This window comes from Sander lucioperca, chromosome 2, assembly GCF_008315115.2.
Source record: "Sander lucioperca isolate FBNREF2018 chromosome 2, SLUC_FBN_1.2, whole genome shotgun sequence".
NCBI lineage: Eukaryota > Metazoa > Chordata > Actinopteri > Perciformes > Percidae > Sander > Sander lucioperca.
Genome location: NC_050174.1, coordinates 40,121,479 through 40,149,208, shown reverse-complemented (window position 1 = coordinate 40,149,208; position 27,730 = coordinate 40,121,479). Strand labels below are relative to the sequence as shown.

General features: G+C 40.9%; 1 protein-coding gene across 12 annotated transcripts in view; it reads right to left on the bottom strand.

Moving 5' to 3' along the window:
• The window catches only part of LOC116053998 (protein unc-13 homolog B-like), a 169,719-nt gene that overhangs the window by 93,303 nt on the left and 48,686 nt on the right, over positions 1–27,730 (bottom strand). For 9 of the 12 annotated variants that reach the window (XM_035997398.1, XM_035997402.1, XM_035997410.1 and 6 more), the window contains exons 8-13: positions 27,180–27,215; positions 26,217–26,430; positions 14,555–25,884; positions 9,310–14,212; positions 7,507–7,803; positions 5,662–5,749 (exon numbers count right to left, since the gene is read on the bottom strand). In XM_035997398.1, coding sequence (XP_035853291.1) covers positions 5,662–5,749; positions 7,507–7,803; positions 9,310–14,212; positions 14,555–25,884; positions 26,217–26,430; positions 27,180–27,215 — 16,868 coding nt within the window. The remainder of the gene's footprint in view (positions 1–5,661; positions 5,750–7,506; positions 7,804–9,309; positions 14,213–14,554; positions 25,885–26,216; positions 26,431–27,179; positions 27,216–27,730) is intronic. The other 3 variants (XM_035997401.1, XM_035997409.1, XM_035997430.1) reach the window with 3 other exon arrangements.

Here is a 27,730-nt window from a genome sequence, read left to right as displayed (position 1 = left end):
CCAACAATTTATACCTACCTCTTAATACTGTGTGTTGCATGATACGTGTTGAAAAAACACTAATTCACTGATCGCAAGGTCATTCCCAGATCATCAACAAAATCTGAAAATCAGATCATCCTTTCTATTCATCAAACATAATCCATCTTGACATTTCTGCAATATGTTGCTAACAAACAGGCATGGATAAAATAACCGGTGACAGCTTTCACATTTAAAAACAATATTATTATACAGTTTGAGCTGCAGTGTGGTTTGTAAAGTCAAACTAACAATAGCTTGGGCATGTTTTATGACTGTGGTACTACAGTATGTACTATTTTAGTGCAAGCACACACACCTACCACCAGCTGCAGCGATGCCACCCTAATCATAAACAGATATAAGGATATGGTATAAGGTTGTGTTTCTATAGCAATGTGACATCGTTGCCATGGTACAATACTTGCTACAGAGACAAAAAACTATTTTTGTCTTAATGGGGATGATTTCTGACAAGTGGCAAACTTGGATCTATCTTCTGCCTTCTTTCCCTAAACTTCAATAACACTGGCACTTTTTAAAAGGTTGCTCTACCTTTTCAGACAGTGAATTAATAAATAGCATGGTATTTACTAATGCTGAGTATATCTCAATAAAGATTGGAGACTGTGACACTGACCAAGATAAGTGACTCCCAGACAGATATAACAATAGATGGCTTTAAGAGACATCTTGTATATTGAAAATTCTGAAAAAAATCTGCTGTATATCTGGAAAAGTTAGCTATCCACAACGACTTTAAATGAGTGATAGTCATAAGTGCATAAGTGACAGTGATAACAACCTTACAGTGAAGGTCAGATTGATAGTGATGCAGATGATTTTCATGTAACCGTACTGCAGAATTAAAAAAGAAAGAAAAGGTTTTTTTAGTGTTCTGACTAACAATGCAGTGAGTTTGGTCTGTGTTTAAATTTAAGGTTTATCGCATACAAGTGTAAAAATTGCTGAATCACATTTTAGGCTTTAGGCTTTAGGGACCTCGCTATTTATAAGTTTTATAGATATTCAATAAATAGTATCTTAATGTGTAAAAAATGATAGGAATGCTCTTCTTGTTTGCAGCTCAAAAAAGGAGCTGAATTAATTAATCTTATAACAAGCTGATGTTCATCTCAACAAAACCTGTTACATTTTGGGACTAGCTAAACAAAAGCAACTGCCTTTATGTGAAAATTATTTTTTAGAATTTTATACAGGAAAAAATGAATGCAGACTGTGATTTCTGTGCTCAAAGTGATAACACAATAGCTTGGGTAATTTTCAATTTTTCGTGCACTGATATACCACAGCTAAAATACCATCTATTTGACTTCTGAAACAGTGTGAAGGTAAAACAAGGAGTGGTCAGCGCTTAATGCAGTTTGAAGTAACTTTTTCTTTTATAATTAAGCACTGGTGTGGTGATTAGAAGGTCAAAAGATATCATTTCAATGACCATATTTCAATGTGTAGTTACATTAAAACTTACTTCACAATGAATTACAGTTATTGAAATGCTGTTGAAGCAACAGTTAAGTCCTTTGTTGCTCTGGTCACATCTTCTCTTTGATCATTGCTGCTCTCCCACATCAAACAGAACCTTTTTCTTTCCATCACATTAAAACATTACTTTGATAAGATACACTTGGTCAACAAACTGAAAAAGGTACAGTATGCTAACACCCACGCACGCACGCCAAACTGCCCTCCTGAGAGAACAGCCTAATGAGCATCAACCAGCCGAACACTGGTGTAATTGGTCTTGAAAGGTGAGTGATCTGCTGTGCCTTCCTCTCTGAACAAGATCAAAGGTGGCATTTTAAGAAGAGATCTATTGTGACTAATCAGCTCAAGACTCCATGAACTAATTATTCTCTCAGATCTGTGCTGAAATGGGCAGCAGCAGCAGCAGAGGAAGCATCATCACCTGTAGAGGTGGTGGTCTTATAGTTCCACTAAGCAGCCATAATTTGAATTTCTGATCCTAATGTTACCGCCATTTTCATATTCCTTTACTGACACAGTTTGTGTAAATACTGCTGCTGAGAGCTTGTAGCTTTTAGAAACAATATAACATTAGCAAATACTGCATTTATCAGACTTGTTGTCAGATCTGCATATTAAAATTAAAGCCTCTACCGTTAATCTATCTTTAATTGGCTTTGTCCAGAATACATCTGATGAAAACCTTCCAGACTGCTGTCTCAGTTTGAAACATCAGATATGTATATATGTATAATTGAAAACAGTTACATGTAAACCTTTTCATTACATTAAATATAAACCACTTTTGGGTAATGTTTTTTAGTTTAATATTGGCATATTTAAATTAGCATGGCTGCAGTTAAGATAATTTCAAAGTGCTGCCTGCTGCTGAGCTTAAAGAACTGAAATTCAGAGAAAACTATGTTTTCAAAGTGCAATTGAGCACTCATCCCTCAAGAATGGAGGATATATGAGAACTTAAGTTAGCTCAACAAAAAGACATAAACATAACACATAAACCTCTCAGTATATGTGCGCCTGCTCTACCCACTAAGCCAACCCGGCCACCCTTTCACTGACACTTAAGCGATTCCAAATTGGGGGATGGAGAGACAGATTTAAAAAGTCAAAATTGATTCAGCAGAGACAGGGATACCCTGACGATCCTACACTTCACATCTTGCAACTTAATAGCATCTGTCCTCAGACCATCCCTGCATGGTAAATTGGTTAATGCCATCATCATTATTGTGTTCTTGACCCATCACCTTGAAAACGTCTCATTGCAGAGCAACCACTCCTCTCATGTTCTGTGTCTTGAGAAGGATTGTTTAAAAAGAGGGATAGGATTCATGACAGACAGCCCACCAGGTTTATTGTTTTAGCAATCAGAGTGTCTTTCTAGGGAGCTGAGTCATAAATAATTGAACACTTTATTGGTCCCTGTAGGGAAATTCTTGGTTCTCTCAGCCCCGTCCCAGGCAGGCCAGATTACAGGGTGAGCCATTGAACAACAGGTCTTTTGGGTCTTGCTCAAGGACACTTCAGTAAGGCGGGTGCTTGTCAACACAGGGCCTTGAACGCACACAACCCCCTAGGCCGACTAATTTAAGGTTGCGTCATTTGTCAGTCCCTGTTTTCAAGTCTGAAATCTCACTACTGCCTATCTTGATATTTAATTCCTCTCAGTGCTTCATCTGTTTTCTTCTACCCTGAAAAACAAATGAGATGTCTAAAAGCCAAAGTCAACAGATTCTAATTTAAAATAAAAATGGACTGAGAGTGGATTTTCAAGTGTGGAAAAAGTGGTCTTGGATTCCAAAGAAAAGGAGACACAGGTCTAGGCTCTAAGGCAATCAGAGCTAGCAAACAGCAAAGTGATAGCAAAGAGAAGAATACAGGAGGGGCAAACAGGGTAACTGTTGGTATTCAAACAGCATGTAATCATAGGCTTATAGTGGTGTGTGTGTGTACTAATTGACTCAACTCTCATCTGGTCACCACAAACCAATCATTGTAGGGTTACAATTTGGTTAAGTTGGTAAGATATGATTACAACTAGGTCAAAATTTAGGTAGGGGTGCAAGTTATGCATGCAGCAGTTATGGTTGGTTTAGAAAAAGCTTCCAAGGAATAAATGTCCGACAACACAACGTCCTCACAAGGGGATCATGAGGATATATACACACATTTTTAGTAATTACTTCATAGAATTATTCAAAATGACACAAAAATAAAAAATAAAAAACTATAAAAATAAAATATATGCAGTTCTTACACAGTACTATTCAACATGTTGAATCGGTTTTGGAGATGTCGGTGAGCGGAATCCATGTGGTTGGGTATTCAGCTTGGGCAAATTAGTGCACGAGAAATAAAACGGTAGTGAGGAAAGCATTTTACATCTTCTTCTCATCTGACCAATCCAATCAACATAGAGCTGTCAAAACTGGCCAAAAATGATCTTTGAATATTCCTTTAAAAAAAAAACACATGGGTTCAAACTATTGGAATACCTATTTTTGCACATTATGTCCATAAGAGGGCAAACGTACAACAAGACACTTGTTACTATTTATGTAGGTATATTTATCTCAACATAAACATATATTTTAAAAGATCTACATACACATTGCAAAATAAACTAATAAAATAATATCCTATACCATAAAACTTATTTTTAAGGACTGTCTTTTAAGGACCTCTCTTCCTCTCTCCCTCTGCATTGAGGTTGGCACTCGACTGAGAACTGAGCCCCCTAGCAAGCAAGCTAGCTAACTAGCCAGCAGGCTGGCTGGCCCCACAATTTGTAAAATGAACAACTTAATGTTTCATCCACACACTCTTGTCATATTGTAGCAGGGTTTCTGCAGGTTTCACCAAGTCAAATGTAAGACTTGTAAGACCTTTTATATCACAAAAAGAAAAAACAAAAACATCAGATGTCTGAGTCCAAAAACATAGTCATAGTCTAAACTTGCACTTCCCCATAGCTGAATAATAAAATCCATTTTATGTCTGTGGTACAATCCAAAAGAGACTCGCATCAATTACACGAATGCTGATTGGCTGCAATATAAGTTGCATGTTGGTCTCATTTGTAGTTGTAATACAGAAAATTATACTTGGACTAGTGAAAGAAACAACTACAACACCACGGAATAAAAAAAACATTCTAAAGAGCTGCAGAATCATTTTTATGAGCATTAGAGATAGCGTTACATAAAAAATTAGGACCTGTTTAAAATTATTTAAGACCTAGAACACAATACTTTGTAATTTAAGACTTTTTAAGGCCAGACATTTAAATTTTGAAATTTTAGACTTTTTTAGACTTTTTAGACCCCGCGGAAACCCTGTGTAGGAAAGCACATTGCTATCGCCAGATGAGTGACAACTTTGTTCGGCTCATTTTCTATAACCAGTGTAGCATAAAAGCATGTTGGGTAGAATGAGCAAGCTAGCAAACTAGCTAGCAGGCTGCCTTGTGTCCAATATCGTTCCAAGGTAAAGCAAAGGTACCGTAGGTTGTGCACTGCTGCTGTCTGATTCAGGCAAACACTGTTTTGTTGTATGTATCACAGCAACAGTTTACATATGCGGTTTCCCCTTTTGAATTATGAATAGATTACTACCGCCTGCTAGCATGGAGAGTTTTTTCCTCTCACGCAGGTGCAGAAGTACGTGCTAGATGACCGTCGCTGTAGTCTTTGCAGTGTGTTCAAGCCAAGACACAGGCAACGTGAGGAGACGTGACGAGACGTGAGGAGACGTGAGGCGACGTGAGGCGACGTGAGGCGACGCCACAGTCGGCCATCATCACCACTAGTTCTTTACTATCTGCTTGATGTGTCAACACTTAAGGTGCACAAAATTGGTGCAAATTGCTGTGGCATGACTGGAAACTCAACCAACCCATAGGGGAAAAGAGGTAGAGATAGAAGCATTGCATGAGAGAGAGGAGAGAGAGAGAGAAACAGCAATGTTCATGTGCCTGTATATCTGAATCTGTATGTGTAGGTATGGGATTTTGCTGATTTGATTTCCTTGTGCGCTCAAGGATATATGTACGTGTCTGTGTGTATGACTGTGTAAGAAAGAGAAGCAGACAAAGAGACTAGTTGGGGTGTGCAGAAGGAGTGAGTCTTCTACCTCAAGGAGCTGTACTCTCACTTTGTTGTATGCTTTCAGCCAGCGGACTTTGGATGGAGAGCACGGTGGAGGGCCATCTTCGAAGAAACTGAGAAAAGATAAAGCAAAAAAGATCAACAGGATAAAAAGGGAAAGTTTCAAAAAGATGGCAGACATGACTTACTATATCAAAATTGAATCATTCCTCTGAATCTTACAGTCAAAGGATAAGTTCACATTTTTTCAAGTCTGTCTTAAAATTATACTTTACTACCTTAATGAAGATTGAAACTGTGTTAACTTGGTGTAATCATCAGAGATTCCTTGACAGCATGCTTCCAATGGAAGTGATAGGGGACAAAATCTGCCCTCCTGTGCAATGTATTCCAACAAAAACCTTTTGTGGTGTGTCTCACACCATAGCCACTAGGTGAACCTTGTCGGGGTTTTTTTGCCGATTCAACATGTTGAATCAGCGTCGGACTCGGAGCCCATCGGTGCAACAGAAGAAAAACATAAGTGAGGACAGCAAGCAAATTACTAAACTCAAGAGGACACACACAGAAGGCTCTTGTCATTTTTGATCATCTAATCAATCCAATACACCATAGAGCTGTCAAAACTGGCCAAAAATGACATTTGAATGTTCCTTCTAAAAAACACAGGCTCGAATATGAATATCTATTTTTGCACATTATGTCCATAAGAGGGCAAATGTACTTTTTGAATGATGAAAAGATTATTGCCACCTGCTGGCATGGAGAGATCCTTTCACGCAGGCGCAGAATGTACGTGCTATTGGCTGTTGACTCTAGTCTTTGCAGTGTATTCAAGTACAGCTTTTTGGCCAAAACCCAGGCGACATTAGGCTACAACCCAGTCGGCCTTTGTCCTTTACTGTCTTCCCACCAGCTAACTAAGCTTGTGTTCATTGGAATGCAAACTAATCTGACATAGCTCCATTCTTAAATTTTCTTTTTTGACTCAATCGTGTATCGGGCGCCAAATGTAAAAATTCAATTACAATTTTATAGCTGATATATTTTGATTATTTAGATCACTTTCCTCACATTTAGCTAATTTTTCTCACATTTAAGACAGAAATTTGTGTAAAACGTCTTATGCAATTGTCAACAATATGTTTATAAAAGTAAAAAGTTAAATGTTAAATCTAAATATTAAATCTAAATCTAAATCTAAATGGTAAATCTAAATCTAAATATTAAATCTAAACCTAAATGTTAAATCTAAATATTAATGTTAAATCTAAATGTTAAATGTTAAATCTAAATGATGAATCTAAATCTAAATGTTAAAGGTCCAATATGTAATACTGACAGCTAGCATTTAAAATAGTTACTGCAGTCCAAATTAAATATACTGGACAAAGTCGTTGCCCCTGGCCCCTCCTCCCCAGACTCAAAGTTCACGGAGGTTGCTAGGTTGAGAACAGCATCAATGTTGCTAGACGCTAGTCTTACATAGCCAGACATTACTCCACAACACAGCAGAGTAGCTAACGTTAGGTGATTAGTAGATTTTTTTAAACATTTAGCTTTACATTTAACATTTAGATTTACAGTAGATTTAACATTAAGATTTAACATTAATATTTATATTTTAGATTTAGATTCAATATTAAGATTCAAATTTTTTTTTTTAATTTTTATAAATATATTGTAGACAATTAAATATAACATGTTGTTTTACACAAATTTTTGTCTCAAATGTGAGAAAAATGATCTAAATGTGAGGAAAGTGAGCTAAATAATCAAAATATATCAGCTATAAAATTGTATCTGAATTTTTACATTTGGTGCCCCATAACCATGCAAACCTAGATATAGATGTATATTTTTTACATACCAGATTTTAGTATTAGTCTTGTTATCACATTTGTCCAAGATTGGTTTGGTCAGGATGACCGAAGAGTCCTTCAAATCTTTGTTGGAACCAGGCTCTGGTAGTGGACGCAGCTCTTTCTCAACCTCTTCCTCCTCCTCTTCTTCCTCATCCCAGGTAGACTTTTGGCTACTGAGAAACGGACGCAGGGAGCGGGGGTGGCGGGTCTCTGGATCTCGGCGCTCCTCAGGCTCAGAGCTGAGCTGGGAGCTGGCCGGGCTGAGGTTGCCTGATGAATCAAAGCGACTGCTGTCCGGTGGACTGTAGGAGAATGAGATTTATATATTTAAAATGTAGTGGTTTTGGTAATGTAAACATGTAGTTAAAGGACTACTACAGAATCAAAAGGTTTTATTCCAAAGTATTTAGGAAATTACAACTTGAAATGTGTTTTTTTCTAAACATAGATACTGGGAAACTGATACTGACTAGATACTGGTTATTGAAGAAAATGCTTCTTTTAACTTTAATTCAAAAAAGGAGTTTCAACTTTGAATGCCACAGTGATTTTGGAACAAAACAATTAGATTAATTTGTTAAGGCAAGTACTGGGGGTAAAACTGGGAGTAAAAGCTCGTCATTATCATATCCAGGGAAGAAGGTTACACAAAACACGGAAAACTAACAGCCGGGTGAATGACTGAATTACTGAAGATTAATGCAGATTTTTTTTAACAATCATGTCAAGAGAGGGCTGCCATCAGCACTGGGAGGACCTCAGCATTCTGAAAGATGAGTGGTCACACTTCAAGTTTAAGGTGGTAACAACATGTTGATATTGAGACCAGCTATTATAGTTTACAGTGAAGGTTCTGCATAAAGGCAGAATAAATAACTATTTTAATTTGCCTACTGCTGCTACAGTACATTTACAGCATCTACTACTGTATGTACTATAGAATAATAAATGCACATTAATCATAATTATTTAACCTTTAAATAAGATTAAAACTTAAAGGTTAGAGCAGTGGGGATACACTTAACCTGCCTGATAAAAATCGTAAGTGACTGACTGAGAAAAAATGTACTGTGTGTCTGCTGGATGATTGAGACTGCTAACAAGGAAACTGCCCCTGTGCTTTAACTAGCATGATTTACTTTGTCTTGGGTGTTGGCCAAATTACTTCTCACTGTTCCTTTTATTCCAATGACCCGCCTGCCACCATGGTGTGCACTGCCACACCATCATAAATCTATCAGAGTTTTAATTCGTATAAACAAATTGGCTAAGGCTTGGAGAATAATTCATAGAACTGCAGCGGACAGAGGAAGGAGAGGCATTATACAGGCCTCACAAGTCAAACAATAATAAATTAAGACTATCGGCTTCTACAGTCATTGCACTTCGATCACTGTCAGGAAAGCTATTACTGAGGTAGTGAAAGTACAAAATATCTCCAGTACATTTACACATAATGGTGAGCACAGTTGAAGTAAATGCGATCATTTCCTTTCCTATGGCTTTGATGATGAAACATACAATGTCAGATTTTCACTTAATGGTTTGTATTTATGGCTGTGAGTTGGATATGCAGTATATTTTAAACAAGAAATGTGTTTTGTTGTACTAAATTTAAAAATGTCTAAATCTAACAATATGCTTTTGATTTTAAAGTTAAATTGAGGAATGGGAAAGGGGAAAAGGCAAATACAGAGCTACTGATATCAAATGTGGTATTATGAAAAAAGGAAATGGGCTAGCCTATACATTTGTCTACATTAGCATGATAAATGAACAATGCCATTTATCATACAAATTGTACTAGCCTTTTCGTGGCTTCCTTTGTCAACAGGTCCTTTGGTTGCTCTGTGCCCAAACTTGCATTCATGGTTTCAGGTGTGTCAACTTCACTCTTATCTACTTCACATGGGGTGATCTTTAACAGGGGTTCATCCAAATCTTCTGCTAAGGAAACTGAGTGAGAGGGGATGCCAGACTGTGGCGACTGTGCTAAGGTGTCACAGCTTCCTGTTGTTGAAGTTTCTGTTGGTCCTTCTGTATCACTGGCATCTGCACTTTCAATTTCTCCAGAACCATGGGAAAGTTTCTCAGACTCTGGCTCACAAAATTCATCAGTAGGTTTTGGACTTTCAGAATGCGGTTGGTCTGTGACCACCGGAGCGGTGTATTCAGGTTTGGGAGGGTCAGAGTTACCAAACATTGAGCCAAGTTTCATGCCAAACACAGATGAAGCAGATGGTTCTTCCTTTCCAGTTGGCTTTTCGTCCTGGAAAATACCAGCTGAAAGACTTTTAAAACCAGAAAAGAGACCACCATCTGTCAGTTTTGGATGTGGAGTCTTTGTACCAATGGCTGGAGATGGAGTGGTGGTGAAAAGGGATCCAATAGATGATGTGCCTTCAGCAGCTACAGACATAAAGTCAAATTTAGGAGCAGTCAGACCGGGTATTTCAAACATTCCTTTGGTTTCAGGAGCTGGGGGTGGAGCAGCTTTGTCAGGCACTGCTTTGTCAGACACTGCTTTGTCAGATACTGCTTTGTCAGACACTGCAGAACCTGGCTCCTCTAAATGCTCAGCATGCTCATCATCCCCTGCTTCTTTCTCACGGAAAGCAGTTTTCATGGTGGATTCGGTCAGAGAACTTTCTTCTGCTTCTGTTTTGTCTGTTCGTTCTGCCTCCTCCACTAATCCTTTTTCAGGGTCCTCAGAGTCCTCAGGACTTTTTACAAGTCCATCTTCAGATAAAGGTGTCTTCTCTGTAACTGTCTTGTTAGTGCTTTCAGAGATTGTTATTGTTGCACAAGGATCCTCTTTTCCAGAATCTGTACCTGACTGTTGATGTTCCTCAGATTTAGTTGTTTCAGGACCTTTGAATATACCAAATAGGTCACTAGTAAGGGATTCTGTAGCAATGCCACTTGGAAGTCCAAAAAATGAGCTTTTCTGTTGTTGTTGTTGCTGTTGTTGTTGTTGTTGTTGTTGTTGTTGTTGTTGCTGACTAGGAGCAGGTGATGAACCAAAAAATGAACCAGGTGAACTTGAAAAAAATCCACCAACAGTTGGTGATTTACTTGGGGCATTTGGGGTAGAAAACATAGACATAAAGCCAGAAAATGGAGCTGGTTCAGGGGGCTTCCGTGGTCCTGGCTGTCTTTGTCCAGCCATTCTTGGTCCTGCCATTCTTGGGCCTCCCATCTGTGGCCCTCCCATCCTTGGTGCTCCCATTCTTTGTCCTGGTGGGCAAGGTGGCCTGGCAATGCCTGGCCTGGGCTGTTGCTGTGGTGGAGGACTAGAAGGTCCCAACAAAGGACCTTTCAAAGGCCCCACAGCTTGAGGTGTCATTTCTGGTAAGTTGGTACCAACAGTTTTTTCCACATCTGATGATAAGACCATTGCAACATAATTATTAGTTTCAACAGGTTTCTCTAATCCATGTGCAGGTTCTTTACTAGCTTCTGCAAGCTCTAAAGCCTCAATTGGTTCCTTTGCAGTCTCGTCAGATATAGATTTCAAGTCTTCTTCAATAGATTTTTCTGGTTCTGAAACTGCAGTCTCTGTTGTAACAACACCCACCACATATTCTGCAGTAGGTTTTTCTGTAACTGCTATCACTGGATCGGCTACAGTTGCCTCTTTAATAGATTTTTCCACCTCTGCAACAGCTGCTTGTTCATCCCCAACAACTTTCAAAGGTTCCTTAGTTAATTTTTCCACATCTGCAACTGCTCTTTGTTCTTCATTGTCTACTTTCAAAGGTTCCTCGATTGATTTTTCCACATCTGCAACTGCTATTTGCTCTTCACCAGCAACTTTCAGTGGCTCCTCAGTTTGTTTTTCTACCTCTGGAATTGTTATCCCTCCTTCAACATCTGCTTTCCCATGTTCCACTCCAACAATATCTGATCTTGTGTTTTTGTCAGTATAATCCACAACACTTTTCATTTGCATATTTTCAGTTATTTCTAATGGGCTTTTGATGGCAGCTATGCCAATTTCATCACCTGTGCTCTTAATTTCAAAAGTATCTGTTTCTGATTTAGCAACTTCTTTCTCAGCATCTACTGTATCTTTCATTTCTTTACATTCATTTTGGATGTCTGACTGTTCTTCACTTACTAGTTTTACAGCTTGTAGTGTCTCTTTCTCTAGTATATTACCAGTCACATTTGGTGTGTCTGTAATAAAAGCGTCAACCACAACTGAGGCATTTTCATCATAAGAAAGGTTTTGCTGCATTGTGGCTATTTTGTCTTCCTCCAAATGTGGATCTGTTAGGGGAAAGGGTTTTTCAGTGGTATCTTTTTTAATGTCCAAGGTAGAATCTTGACCATCTTGGCATGCCTGCTCTACTTGAAGTTCAACCTTAACTAAAGATGTAGAAAGAGACTCAGAAGGTACATTTTCCATGGCCTCAACAAGGCGACTCTTTGCTTCTTTTGAAACATCTTTTGTGTCTGGGGGTTTCACTTGTTCCGAAGCAATCTCCCCCTTCATTTTTGTTTCTGGCTCTGTCTTGGTTTCCTCCATGAAAGACATTCCAAATAGGCCAAACCCAGTTTTAGATTTGTTACCATCAGAACTCTCGCCAAGTGAAAACATAGATGAAACTTTGAAACTACCCTCAGATTCTAGTGGTTTAGAAGCTGATGGATGTGCTTCTGATGCTTGCTGGTTTTGTCCACCAAACATAGAGAATAGTCCTTTTCCTGAGGGCTCTGAACCTCTGAGTCCTGGTGTTGTAACTGTTGGTCCTGGTGGGGGTATTTTTGGTCCAGTTTGGGGCTGGGCACTTAGACCTCCAAACTTGGAAAACAAACCTGCACCAGGAGTTTCTTTATTTGTAGTAGAACCTGGGAGGATGCCACCAAATATAGAAGATCCAGTGGAAGGTCCTCTGGGTGTGGCACTATCCCCACGATGACCTCTGGGACTGGGTGGTTGCTGAGGTGCAGATGCACCAAACATGGAAAACAAGCCTTTGCTTGGAGGTTCTTTGGGGGGAGGACATCTGGGTCGCACACTTCCACCAGTTGGACCTCTTGGGCCAGTTGGTGGCTGACTACTGGATCCACTAAACATAGAGAATAAGCCTTTTCCCTGGGTGTCTTGTGGGGTTGAAAGTAGTGGTGGGTCTTTGGATCCAGGTGAAGATGGGGCATTTGACCCACCCAACATTGAGAGCAACCCTGTGCCAGGAGTGTCTTTGGTAGATGACCCAGGAAGAATGCCACCAAGTATTGATAATCCAGTTTGGGAGGACATCTGCTGAGGGGTTGCAGTCGAGCCACTAAACATAGAAAATAAGCCTTTTCCTGGTTGTTCATTAGGTTGTTCTTCCTCAGGCTGATCAACCTTGGCAGCTAAACTATCCTCCTTGGAGGTCATTTCTTCTGTGCAAGGTTTGACAGGAATGGGCTTAGGGTTAGATAAGGTGATGTCCCTTTCCGTTTTGTCATGAAGCTGTTGAACACCTTCAGGTGATTTTGCATCTGAGGCAGAAGGTACTTCTTTTAGTGACAAGTTATCAAGAGACTGAACTTCTTTAGGCAATACAACATCAGGTGTTGTACTTTTGTCCCTCTGTGCTAACTCTTCAAGAGTTCCAGTGCCTTCTGGTGGTGCTGGCACTAATATTGTGTTTTCGAGAGGTTTAACTACTTCAAGTGGTGTTATGTCTGGAGCTGTTGATTTTACATCCTTGGAAGACTCAAGTGGCGACTCAAAAGCCTCAGTGGTCTCTGCTTTTACTTCAGCTTCTGAGATGGTAGCTTCTATGGTTGAGCTTTTCTTGGTCAGGATGTGCTGTGAGTCATGTTCATCTGCACGGGTACAATCTGCTCTAGTCAGTGTATCCTCAGGTATATCAGACTGTGAAACAATATCAGCAGGTAAAGAATCCTTACAGGCTGGTAATGTTACTGCAATGAGAGTGTTGTCTTCAGAAGCACTCACTTCTGGCAGTTGAGGCTTGCTACATTCATTGAGCTCCTGTTCAATTGTTTCGTCTTCTGGTGAACTTGCTGCTGAGACAAAAATATGGGGTAGTCTAACATAAGGCTTTGGCTCACCTGGGTCAATTTCTGTATCAACAGGAGGTACTTTTGAGTAATTAATGCCAATGTAGATTGACCTTGGATGGCTGATTTTCTCCTGTGAAATGTTAGATACAGTAGAGACCCCACTATATCCAGTGTTGACATTGTCAGATTCTGAGGATATAGTTTGTTTGATTTCTTCTGAACTTTGCTGCTGTGACATGCCTGATTCAGATAAAGCTATGTTATCTGTGATTATCCCTTCGCTATTCGCGTTAGATGTAACCTTTGACAATGTTTCTGAAAGTTCTACTGAACTGCCTTTACTTAAAATTCTTTTGGATGTCATGGTATCTGGAGGTTTTTCTGGTGAAGATTCACGAGGGGGTAATTCTTTCCCTGGTGTTTCTCTTACTGGGCTTGCATTTAGTGTTGCCTGTGGTTGCTGACAGTCTTGAGAAATAGACTTAAAACCACGCATTGGTGGCTCGTTGGAGGAAGAGGCCACAGGTGATATCATTGTGGATGTTTGAGGGCTCACACCACTTAACATTAAACCTTTTCCTTTGTATTGTGATCCAATAATTAGTGAGGGGGGTGGATCCAACTTTGTCTGCAGGGTTGCAGATTGATTGTTGGATAATTCAGATGGTAAGGAAGCAGGTAATTCACCTCCAATTGTCAGTTGGCTAGATTCAGCGAAGGATTTTGTTTGCGTTGTTGGAGATTCAAGAAGGCTTTTCCTGTTTGACACATTGTAATCTTCATTTTGGTTAACACTTACTTGTGTACAAGGCAGAGAACTTGATACAACAGGCATTTGTGGGCTTAAATTAACTGTTTCTGGTATTTTAACAACAGAGGTTTCTGGGGGAAGTGCACTCAATTCAGATGCAGTTTTCTTATCAGAAGTAACTGCAACATGGCTGAGAGCAGGAGTCTGTGTTGGAGTAACTTGCATTCTGTAATCCATAGGCATAGACACAATATGAGTGTGGTGGGGCATAACAGAAATTGGTTTTGTACTGACAGAGGGTTGTGAACCTAAACCACTATAAAATGAAATCAAACCCCTAAGAGAGGTGGATTCTGCTGGTGTTGGAGATACCTCTGGTCCTTGCATTTCAGCTCCAAAACCCTGGTTTAGATGACTACTCTTTACTTGTTTTACAGGCATTGGGCCATGTTTTGTGGGGGGTGGGGATATAAGCGCACTAACCTCTGATACATGTTGAATTGGAGCCCCAGTACCTGTGAGTACAGTTGGTGTCTGATATTGCAGAACAGTGATATGGCATTGGCTTGGATCAGGTTGTTTTGAGAGTTGAAGAGGTTCTTTTGCATAATAATCTGTAGTTGCACTGCTCTGCACTGGCTGTACATCAAAAGACTGTAAAGAAGGATCAGGTCTGTGTCTATCATTTGCTTTCTGAATAATTGAAGCAGGCAAACGCTGTGGGGTAGGAACAGTTTGGGATGTACAGTACAATTGCGGGGTGGACAAAGGAGGCAATGCCTGTCCATTATTTGTCATTGTTCCACTATATGATGGGCTTTCCTCTATGCTCCCATAGCTGTCCACAGTTGGCTGCTTGATAAGAATTTTGGGCCTAAAGGTCATGTCATGCTGAACAGTATCTTGTCTTTGCAACTTTGGAGCTTTTGGCAGAGATCTAGCAATGGATGAAGTCCAACCAATTTCCACACCAGGTTGCTGGTATTGCTGTTGTGGGAGTGGGTGTTGTGTTTGCAGCTGAGATATGTTTGAAGGTAATTGATCAGTCTTCTTGGATTTATCTTGTTGATATGGACTGTTTAGTGAGATTGTAGCAGATGCATAGTCTTGCATAGCCTGGGGAGCTACATTCTGAGGAGGCTGCATCTTCCTTTGAATAGGCATCAAAGAGGAAACTGAAGTATTCATTGGGGCAGAGTTTAATCCTATTCCTGACTGCCTTCTGCAATGTATTTCAGGTTGGGTGGTGGCATGTTTATCAGTGGAATATTCCATATGTTGTATTGACTTCTGAGTTTGACAAATTGATGTATCTTCTCTGACCTCCTTAGAAGTGGGTGGAGGTTTGTATTGCTGCTCATCGTAAAGACTACTCTGAGAGAGAGAAGACGCATAAGGAAAAGAAAGATCCTTCGCATCTTGAAGACCAATAATTGTGGTTTGAGGATCCACAGTTAGGTCAACAATACCCAGTATTGTTTTCTTTTTCAATTGCCTTCCAGTCTGCCTTCTTTCAAACATTTCTTTCTTTGCTTTACTATTAGTGAAATTCATGGGCTGTCCATCCTCTGGTTCAGTGTGATTACTTGAAATGTTAGTTGTATTTACGCTATCTTTTGCAGAGAAGTTCACAGGCTTATTTTGTTGGTGTGTTTCCTTGTTGGTGTTCATTGAATCAGAAAAGACCTCATTACTGTGGTAGGTATATATCTGGCTTTGCAGTGTCTCAGTGGTGTTGACTCCACTCAAGGCATGAATCACTTGTTGATGTTCAGACTGCTCCACTATGAGTGGTACACCAACAGAACCATCCCTTGTTATAGTTGCTGTGTTTCTCACAAATGGCACAGTTCCAGTTGAGCAAGTATCAGGAGCTGTTTCAGATTGTTTCTGCTGTGATTTCGAAGACATATCTAGGAAGCTTTTGATGGAGTTGGCAGGTGCTGATGCTCTTTGATCTATTTCTCGACATATACTGTGCACAAATCCTTGTTGCATCTGTTCTTGTGATCCTACCCACGTTTTTTGTCTTTTAGGTTGCTCTTGGAAGGGTTGTGTTTCCACAATTAGTGGAACACCAACAGAATCTCTTTGAGAATATGCTAAGCTTGATGGCCTTCTCCTTACCAATGATACTGGGTCTGAATAGTTTAGCACTATGTCTGATATACATGCCTTTGTTGACATATTTAATGTGCCTTTAACAGAGTTTGCTGGAGCTGTAGAGCGTGGATAAGGTTGGATAATGGACTGTGACACACCATTGGTCTCACTTACACTGGAGCACTGCACTGTCATACAGCTCGAACGTGGTTGATGCAGAACAGGGACAATGTTCCCATCCAGGGTTTGAGGTTGCTTCGGGCATGTTGATTCCCGTGGGGTGGATTCAACTACCAGGGAAATACCAACTGAATCATTTCTGGCAACTTCTCTTGCACTTGGCTTATTAACAAGCGAAATTGCTTCACTTTGAGTAGACTCATATTCTGGCATTGTTGTTTCCAGTGTGGCTTGGGATGGCTTGGGCGACATATCCAGTGCTGCAGCTGAGACAGGTTTTGTTGAAGTGGATGTCTGATGTGTTTGAACAGTGGCTGACGACTTTAAAGTTGAGTGATTTGACTGTTCAAATACACCAGGTTTGCTTTGCCAATACTGTTGTTGATATAGAATACAATCTGAGTGGCACTGAGTCTTATTCTCAAACTCCTGCTGTGCACTTGCAGAGGAGCTGATCTTAACTTCACCAAGAGGTTCTTCAGAAGGGATATCTACAACTAGTGGTACACCAACGGAATCTTTTCGTGCAAGTTCACGGGCACTTGGCTTGCCTCTAGTTAGTGGTATAGCTTCATGAAGAATGTCATCTGTTCTTACTTCCGGAATCACCTTCAATTTGACAGAAGATTTAGAAGTCATGTCTAGTGTAGCCTTAACTGTGTTGGCTGGCGCTGTGGCTTGTTGAGCTGGTTTACACATTTCAAGGGAATCAGAAGACTGACCTAAAAGAGACTGCTGTCTTGGTTTTGTTGAAGTGGATGTCTGATGTGTTTGAACAGTGGCTGACGACTGTAATGTTGAGTGATTTGACTGTTCAAAGACACCAAGTTTGCTCTGCCAATACTGTTGTTGATATAGAATAGAATCTGAGTGGCATTGAGTCTTATTCTCAAACTCCTGCTGTGCACTTGCAGGGGAGCTGATCTTAACTTCACCAAGAGGTTCTTCAGAAGGGATATCTACAACTAGTGGTACACCAACGGAATCTTTTCGTGCAAGTTCACGGGCACTTGGCTTGCCTCTTGTTAGTGGTATAGCTTCAGTAAGAATGTCATCTGTTCTTACTTCCTGAATCACCTTCAATTTGACAGAAGATTTAGAAGTCATGTCTAGTGTGGCCTTAACTGTGTTGGCTGGCGCTGTGGCTTGTTGAGCTGGTTTACACATTTCAAGGGAATCAGAAGACTGACCTAAAAGAGGCCGCTGTCTTGGTAACAATGTTCTCTTACTACCAGAGGGAATCTCCTGTTTTCTAACAGAGAATTGTACCTGATTGCCTTTAATAGTATGAGAATGATATTCCTCAACAGGTAGTGAATGAATACCCTCTGTTCTTTGTCCCTGAAGCTCTGTTGATTCCCCTCTATGTGACAAGTCAATGGATTCATGATGACTAGAACTTGTTTCTGTCTCCTCAGAAATTAAAGTTTTTCTCTTTGTCAACGACAGTGCCTCATAGACAGGATCCACAACAGTTTGCGCAACCTGCTGGGTTGTTGTCTTGGCAGACATATCTAATGTAGCTGTAACTGAGTTTGCTGGTGCTGTGGTCTCTTGATATTGCTGAGCCTTTCCACTAGACTGACAAGAGGGAGGTGTTAAAATTGCTTTCTTAGTATCAACAGGAATCTCCTGTCTAAAACTAGTTGTAACTATTGGTGGGCTTTGCTGCATCTTTAGATGCACATTGAATGAAGAATTTAGTTGCTGAACCTGACGGTCCACTTGTTTTGTCATAACCGGGCTTGCCAATGGTGTGGTACATACAGGTTGCAGTGATCCAATTTTTTCAGGGTTTTTGAGACCTCCATCAAAGCTAGATACTTTACTGGAAATATGAGTAATTGAAGAGCTACTTGTTGTTAATAACTTTACCTTAGTGTCAGAACTCTTTGGTAATTCATCAGACGATGTAAATGAAGGTTTGGATGAATTGTCTAATGCAACGTTGCCAGAGGCTGTAACATAAGTTCGGTTTGTCCCACTTATAGAGGTACTGTGGGAGGCTAGTGGCCTTTGGATAGGCATTGTAAAAAAGGTATGGCCAACTCTAACCTTTGGACTGGACAATCTTCTCTCCAATTTGCTTTGTTGATCAACTGGCATATAGTTGGTCTGAGAAACTGTTCTCAGAATTGAAACACTTGGACTTTGCTGTAATGTGCCCAGAGTGGGATATTCTAAATCAGGCCCTTCAATTTCTTCTTCCTCAATCTGTTTAGTAAGATCTACAGCAATGGTCTTGTCAGTCAAGTACACACTTGCATTAGTATCTATCTGATTTTTTTCTTTAAATCTTTTCAACTTGTACTTTGTAAAGTCAACAACGTCATCTTTTTGTGTAGATTCTAGCTTGGCATCTGTTACATCTTTTGTTTTGATATTTTTGTTTTTATTAATCGTGGCAGAGAAATCTAGGACTTTATTGGCTATTTGAGGTTCAGTAGGAGTGCCACAGTTATTATTTCTTTTGTAAAGGTGGGCTTCATTAATTGAGCTGTCATTCAGTATATGTAACTGAGGTGTACATTTCTGAGATGAATCTTGTGGCTGCTTTGAGGACAGGGAGGATGTTTGGTCCACTGCTAAACTACTGCTTACTTTGCTAATGTCACACGTCCCTGTGACTGTAGACTTATTTGCTTGTGATAATACTCTGGGTTTGTCTGCCTGAGATGGTTGCCTTGCAAGCTGGGGTCTCTGTGGGGAAATTGAAGGCACAGCCACAGTTGTACTAGATGTAGTGGTTAAACTTCTAACAGAAGTTACCTGTGCTGAAAGAGCTGAAGAGGATTTAGTAACAGTTGGTGGTGTAGGCAGTTTCCTTCCCAACTGTACACTTCCTGGTATTTTTGAAGCTGATGGGGTCTCAGGAAGATGTTTGGAAATTGTTGAAGTCTTTGAAACCTTGCTAGACACTGATGGTGATGTAGCAGGTGTTGAGGATGGCAGTAAATCAGCTTTACTTGAATCAGTGTTGGGAGACATTCGAGTGATTCCTCCGTTAGCTGAAAATATAGAGCTTGACTTGTTTAGTTGATCTGCAGGTGTATCACCAACTTGTGCAATCCTGATTTCAGGAATTGGGTAACGTCTGTTTGGAGAGATTTGTGTAGAAAAGCACCTTGAAGAAGATGCAGGTGACAGTGTAAGCACATCTTTTATCCCCTGATTTTTCCAGTATGGCCCTCCATGTCCCCCTTTCAGTGACTTAAAAGTTAGATCAGCTGCCTCCATTGGCTCCTCTTGACAGCTATTGCCATTTTGTACCGATTCCACCTTAATCTTTTTAAGCTTGTACACACTAAAGTCTACAGGCTGATCTGCTTGAGAAGTTATAGATTCTTGAAACATTTGAGAGAAACTTTCCAAATTCATGTTCATTATTTTTTCACCTTTTCTTAGGGCGTAAGTTAGATCCATGGGTGCATCTAAAAGCACTAATTCATTATGTTGCTTGCCTGGAATCGAGAAACCATTATCTTTGGCATCATTATTTTCAGCGGCAAGGGGGATTTTAAAACCACAAAGAGTTACTTTGTCGTTTTCTTTTTGTTTCACAATGTTAGCACAATTTTCAGTGATATTTCCAAGAGCTCGTAAATCCTCTGGATCAGCACAGGCATAGAGGTGTCCACCAGCTCTGTCAGTTAAGAGGGAATAAATGTATTCCTCATCTGTATAAACATAATATCCACAGTCCCCAGCCTCAGCTGGCCACCACAACCCTTGCTCCAATAGTGAAAGCCATTGTTGATACCACTCAGAATCCTCAAAGAGCATTTCATCATCTGCATCCCCTGTAGTTCCTGCAGACCTGCTTAAATCCATAGCACCACGTGTTAAATCCATTGGACCCTTTTTTTTGGCAAGTTGTTTTAAAAACTTGGTAGCTGATTTCAAGCCAAAGTCTTCATCTTTCATGCCACTACTAACACCACTTTTTTCCACTACTTTGCTGAATTCCTGTACACTGCATTCTGCAAGCGAATGACATCTATTTAACCGTGTTTTTGTTTTTTCCATGGACAGATTCAGAGCACTACTTTCAACAATCCATGGTTTTCTTTTCCAATCAAGATCATTCAAATTATCACAGCTACTCCAGGGTTTCTTGTCTCTGCAACTCATGTCAAACAAAACAATATCTTCATCTGGCTCAAGAAAACAATTTCTGCTCTCAAAAAGCTGGACACCAGCATCCCTCCAGGGATGTGAGGGTACATTGAAGTCACTGATGTCCATTTCTCTAGGATTTAACCTAATATGATTCTCCAATTGAGGTGCTCTAGCAGTTGATGGTATATTTCCTTGGCATGTTTGGGAGCATTCCTGAACTTGAGTGGCAAGGGCTTCAGCAAGGGCATAATCATTGAGTTGCTGCCACAGAAGAGCTTCTATGAGACACTGATGCTCATAGAGCTCTGGTGGTATAACACCATGCTCTGTAAAGTTGAATAAAAGATCCTTATAACCATACTCATGGGCTGTCCCATACAAGAGACGTTGAATTTCCTCAAGATAAGATTGTGTTGGGGAAATTGTAGGATCTTGCCAAACCTGATATTGCAGAGGTTCATTACAGAGATCAACAACTTGAGTAGCTGTAACAACAGCAGTTGTGAGTGTTGCTGTACTTAAAGGGATTTCCTCCTTACTCTTTGGTAGTAAATGATCAGGAAGGCCTTCTTCAGTTTCCTTTTCAAGAGCAGAAGTGCTACTGTCACTGGGGCCTGTTTTGAAAATGCTGGATAACAAACCAGGAGATGTGCTACTTGTGCTGGTTTTTGGTTCCTTCTTCCCAAGCTGAGGGGTTGATGGCTGCTGTGTCTTTGACAATGGCTCCTCTGTGACACTAAAAAGGCCTGCAAGGAAACCTTTTTGAGCTGGACCTTTTAAATCCTTATCTGTGGCCACATCTTGAGACAAATGCATTTCTACTGGTTTGGTTCTCTGAATTTGTGGTCGCCCCTGTCCTGCACGTGGCTGATGTTGTTGCTGTGTTGTTTGAGGGTTCACCTGATCATTGATCACTGGTGATGATGACTGTTCCACAGTACCTGCAATTTTGTTCATCAGGCCAGAGAATAATCCTCCTGATTCAGACTGGGCTGGGTTTTGCCCTGATTTAACAGATGGTTGACCTGCCTGAGCAGGTTGAGGTGACTGTTGTTCCTGTGGTACATTCTCACCAGATGCAAGTTTCAGAATTCCTGAAAGCAAGCCTCCACTTTGACTAGGCTGTTGAGTTGCTGTATGTTGAGGACTTGCACTTTTGCCAGGCTGTTGCTGCAGTTGAGGTGATGTCTGACCAAACAGACCAGACAAGAATCCACCTTGCTGATTGGCTTGAGACGATTGTTGACCTGAAGATTGAGCAGGTCCAACAATGTTTAATTTATTTCCCTGTTGAGACACAGTCTGTGGTGTGGGCTGTTGTGGTGCATTATCTGTAGATGCTAACTTATTAAAAAGCCCTGACAATAGTCCACCCTGCTGTGGCTCTGGGGCAGAGGCAGCCGGTTGTGGACGTATCTGATTTTGCCTCCGCAGAGGCTGTCTGTTACCTTGTTGGGGTTGCTGCTGGTTGGCATGACTAACAGGTGGCTGCTGCTGTGCTGGAGGAGTAGGACCTGCTGATAATAGCCCAGAGAAGAAGCCTACCTGTTGATTAGGTGGTTGCTGGGTCATCTTAGGGCCTGCTCTTTGTGCCTGTTGCTGCTCTGGTTGACTCCCCACTGTAGACTGTGGGGTGCCTGCATCTGCAATTTTGTTTAATAATCCAGTAAACATCCCTCCGGGACTACTGGTGGGCTGTTGTGGAGGGACTTGGTTTTGCGGTTGTAGGTTTTGTCTATTGCCCGGTTGGTGATTAGGTTGGTGCCCAGAATTGCCACTTTGTTGCTGGTTTTGTGAGATCTGGCTAGGGTTTGCAGGAGCAGAGTCTTGGCCCCCAATTCCAAAAAGACCAGAGAAGAAGCCTCCTTGTTGAGCAGATGCTTGCTGCACTGGTTTTTGGTTAGTCTCTTGAGCACCAGACTCTGATTGTATCTGAGATGGAGTAGGATTAGGTTCCACGATCTTGTTAAAAAGTCCTGACAACATGTTACCTGATTGCTGATTTGGTTGTGTAGATTGTGTAGACAAAGGCCCTTTAGGTGGCTGTGAAGCAGTTTCTGTAAGTTTCAACAAACTCCCAAACAATCCACTAGGTTGAGGCATTGTTGCTGTTGCTTTTGGAGGTAGTTTTTCTGTTGTTTGGTTAGACTGTTGCTGTTGGTTTGGTTGTTGATCTGAGACTAAAGGCTGTCTTACTTGCTGGTCAGGGGGATGTACTTCTGTTGAACCCAATGTAATCAATCCCGACAAATTCCCTGCTGACTGAATAAAAGGAATAGTCCTTTGACTCACGTTTTCTTCAGGTACTTCTGTTTTGGCTGTATGGTCAGCTGCATCTGCTTGTGACTCGGACTGAGTTGGTTGAGACCCAGTCACTGTATCTGTAGCTTTTTTCAAGAGCCCAGATAAGAGTCCTCCAGTTGGTTGCTGTGCAGCAGCAGGTTGTCCTTGCGTTTTAGTTGGAATTTGGCCAGATTGGCCTCCTGGCAATGTTGACAGTGACTGATTTGTAGGAGCAGAAACATTATCAGAGGCAAATTTTAAAAATCCAGACAACAGTCCTCCTGACTGTTGTGTGGAAGAATTCTGTGTTTGGGGTGACTGGGAAGGTGATGAAAATAGGCCTGAAAATAGCCCACCTTGTTGAGGCTGACTATCCCCTCCCTGGGCTTTCTTGTCAGACGACATGTCTTCTGTTGATCCAAGTTTCAACAATCCAGAAATAATTCCTTGAGACTGTGAGGCTTGTGGTTGTGATCTGGCATGTTCCACAGGCTTTGGCAGAACTTGATCTTTAGATGTGACATCTGCTTCAGGCTGGACATCTGTCTTGAATTGGGGAACATTTTCAGACAATGTTTGCTCATGAGACAATAGTTCTATTCTGCAGACAGTGCTTTCCTTTGTTTTAGGAACCATTTGTTCAGTATGTGGCTCAGTTTGACCACTAGCTTTGGTTTGCATCACGGTGGGAGTCATTTGTGGTTTTGCAGGTTCCTTAGCAGGTTCACTTGGGGCTACCTTAAACAGGTTTGAAAACCACCCAGTTTCTGTGTTTCCTTTTGGTACACTTTCAAAAAGTGCAGCCCGACTTGGAGAGGGAGTCCTTGCAGGGCTAGGGGATGGACATTTTGGCGGGGCATTGGCATCTTCACCAGACGCAAACTTAAGAATCCCAGATAGCATGCCTCCTTCTGTTTTTGGTGGGGTTGTTGTGGAACTATTTTCAGAAGAGAGAAATGGAATTTTGAGTTTGCCGCCTAAAAATGACTCCTCTGCAGGCTTTATGTCAGTCTGTGAGGAATTCTCAGGAGGAACTGTTGATATGAGGGTAGAGAGAGAATTTTTAAAAGGACTGAAGAATCCTGTTTCCTCTGAACTGCTTTCAGGTTTTGGTTCAGATATTGCATAAGTTCTTCTTTGCTGAATATCAGGTAGCTCACCTGATGACTCTGTCTCTGGAAGAAGCTCTACTGATCCACTTCCGGTTTCTTGCAAAAGCTCAATTGATCCACTTCCTGTATCTGGCAAAAGATCAACTGATCCACTTCCCGAACCTGGTCTCGTCTCACCTGATAACTGTCGCTCTGTTTGCGAGCCCTCCCTATTAGGACTTGTGGATCTATTTACAGACCCTTGTTGGGATTCATTGCTTGTAGCAGATGCACTTATTTGCTCTGATGGCTGAGGTGATGGCTCTCTAGATGATGGTGAACTGGAAAAAAGTCTCAAAGGACTAAGCCTTCCCAACATGGATTCAAACCCAGATGTAGATTGAATAGCAGTGGTTGCACTGCCTTGTGCCTCTGTGCCAATGTGTGTTGGCCCCTGACCAATGTCAGCTTGCTGACTGGATTCAGAGGATTGAAATGGCAAAAGAGACTGAAGGGAGAACTTTTTTTCTGTTGTGGGCTCCTGAGGGGCAGGAGGAACTATGGCTACTGGAGGGGAAGTACCACCACTTTTGGGGATAAATGAAAGCAGCTTTGAAATACCAGACACAGGTGGGGGTGATGCTTGGGAGGTAGGTGGATCTGTTGCAGTGGTACCAGAGGTATCTGTGGCTTCAGTACTAGCTTTAGGGATTAAAGAGAGCAGTTTTAAAATACCAGAGTCTGCCTGTGGTGGTTGGGGGGATGAAGTTGTGGCAGAGGCCTCTACCTCAGTTGTAGACTTTGATCCTGTGATTGTACTGAATAATGAACTCATGGCATTTTTTACTCCAGCTATGCCCTGTTCAACACCACTGTCCTCTTTAACTTCAGGTTTGGCTTCAATGCTATTACTGTCCCCAGATTGCACAATTTCAGCATCTGTTGGCAGTGCTGGGAGTTTTCTTCTAATTGGTTTAGGCATTGATTCATAGTTGTTGATTTCCTCCTCTTTTACGGCCAGGTATTCAGACACTGAGTGAACTAAGCTATGAAGTTCATCCATTGCATCTACATATTCATCACTTTGCTCCTCTTCAGGAGACAACATTGGATCTTGTCCACGACCTATTCTCCCTTTGCTTGAACAGCCTTGTCCTCCAAAAGGTGACATATATTTGCTAGGGTAGTAGTAATTTTCATATTCATAACTAGCATCCCCCTCAGTGAATGTCAGGTCATCTAGTTCCTCCTCAGATCCAAAGGAATACTGCATCTCATCCGAACCAATAGAGCCATATTCAACCCTCTCCCTGATCCTTGCAGCCTCATCCCGAGCAGCCTCGTCCTCACGAAAAGCCGCATAGTTCTCAAGTGTGTCCTCTAAGGCAGTTTTGGCCCACAGTCTGGTCTTGTAAAGCAGACCTTTTCTGTCTGTATGCTGTTGTAGCTGTTTGACAGAGGGAATTATATCAATCTCAGGAGGGGATGATTCATCCTCAAAGCTGCCGGCTTCCTTATAAACTAACCGCACTTCTCCACTACAAAAGCCATTCCTCTGTCTGTAAGGCCTGTCATTCGCCTCCTCCGTATCTTCAGGGGATAGGGCATCACATTCTACTGTCTGATAGAACCTGCTACCTTTGGACTCACAAGGGTTGTCACTGATCCGGTAGATGATGCTTTTATCTTCATCCTCCCACATTTTCTGCTCAGCGTCCAAGTAATCATCCAAGACACCTGAGTCAGGCACTTTATATTTATTCTCCCAATCCTCCACACCCATTCCTGAGTCAACAGGGATTATTTTTACTCCACCCTGACTGTTTGATCGCCTGGATTCAAGAAAAAGAAAGTGCCATGCAAGAAGCAGTGGAACATGATGCAGAGAAAAAGAAGAAAGAAAGATAAATTAAGCCTTGGACATTAATAAAAAAAGAGCAGATCATGCAAAGAAAGTGTTCATGCAAGTAAAGAAATAGAATAGCAAATGAAAAAAGAACAGTACACTTGTGGAAGGAAACGGATGTTGTTTGACAATGTGCCAAATTGTCTTTGTTTCTATTGTTGTCACAGAGTTGTCAATGGATTCTGCTATTCTTGATAACTTGACTCCTCAAAGCAAATAGCACAGATTCATGAGGTCTGTGAGTGGGTGTGTCTTTACCTGGGCCCCCTTATTTCTCTATAGTCTAGCTCATAGCTTTGTATAGAGTCAGCCTCCCTTGACAGGGTTTGATGTTGGACCCTGCGTCCTAAAGGGTACTGGTGCACTGATGAATTTGTCTGGGAGGTGTTGTGGAACCGTGGAGGTCTGTTGCTAGTTTCACTGCGGTAGTCACTATCACGGTCATCCACTGCACTGTCGTGGTCATCAAAAGCTGGGCAAAGACAATACAAACTGTTTAGTAAAACACAAAAAAGATAATATCTAAAATGTATATTTTAAAATTATAATTATAATCCCTAAGTGATCAAGTAGACTTTTTAGATAATACTCTGCTCTTGTTCATCTATTTGTTTAATTTGATAGAAAGCCCTCTGGTAGACATAAGTATTTGACAGTCTGCTAACAGCTCATAATTACTGTGTAAAACCGTATCCTGCATCCACGTTCCTGTTGTACTGCAGACCTTCCATTGTATGCATCCAGTAGAGACAAATTTGTAAAGTGTAATTCAAAAGCAATGGGCAAAAGTTACATCTGTACCATTGTCATGCAGTAATCTGAAAGGCAGGCTGCTAGGAAACTGCTATGACGTAAGGAAGACTTTCAGACAATAAAAATGTTTGAATAAAAGCTCCCTCTTGTGGTAGCAGGCATGCAATACAAAAAGCATGAACACCAAGCTTACAATGGACAACAAGACATTGGAATAAAAGAGACAATGTACTTCAATGCCTCATAAAATATTACAACAAAATTGGCACCCACACATGTTATTTAGTATTTCGTTTAGGAGGGTACATCTATATGAAAATTCAAATACAATGACGCCAAACAAAGACACAGACCAAACATGCAGTGCTTCTTATTGAAAAGGAAAGGCAAAGCGGAGTCCTGACCTGTACCACGCAGAAGTTACATGAATTACAAGTCACAGAGAAAAAGAACAACAACTATACATACTCTGCTGGTCATTCCATCCGAAATAACTCCAACTGCCTGGAGGCAAGTGTTCAAAGAATTCAGAAAGAAAAGTGACTTAGTAACTTCATTACTGAAAAATCAAGACAATAACTGTAACTGGCCAAATGAGTATGCAACATGTAATGGGACTGAAAACACCCAAATAAGTAAAGCTTGATGGAAATGATGAACGGTTATACCAGTATGAGATAAATTAGAACTAAGTGAAGCAATGTGATGAAGTCACACAAATAAATGTGATGACTGAGTTAATTTCCTGTAGTAAAGAGTGAATGATCAACATTATACCAACACAACAGCAAAGTATTTGAAAAAGTATTTTCACAAAGGTAACATCAGTGTTCAACACAAAACACAGTTCTTTATAACTACCATTAACAGTGGCTGGTGCATGCAAAAATCCTCTTTAGTGTGCAAACAGAATACTTGATTTTTTGGAAATCAGCAGCCTTGAAGTAGGTTTAAATGTACAAGTCAGCGTCAAAATGCATTAGCACTTGACTGGTGGCTTAAATGTGTTTTCCTGCTCA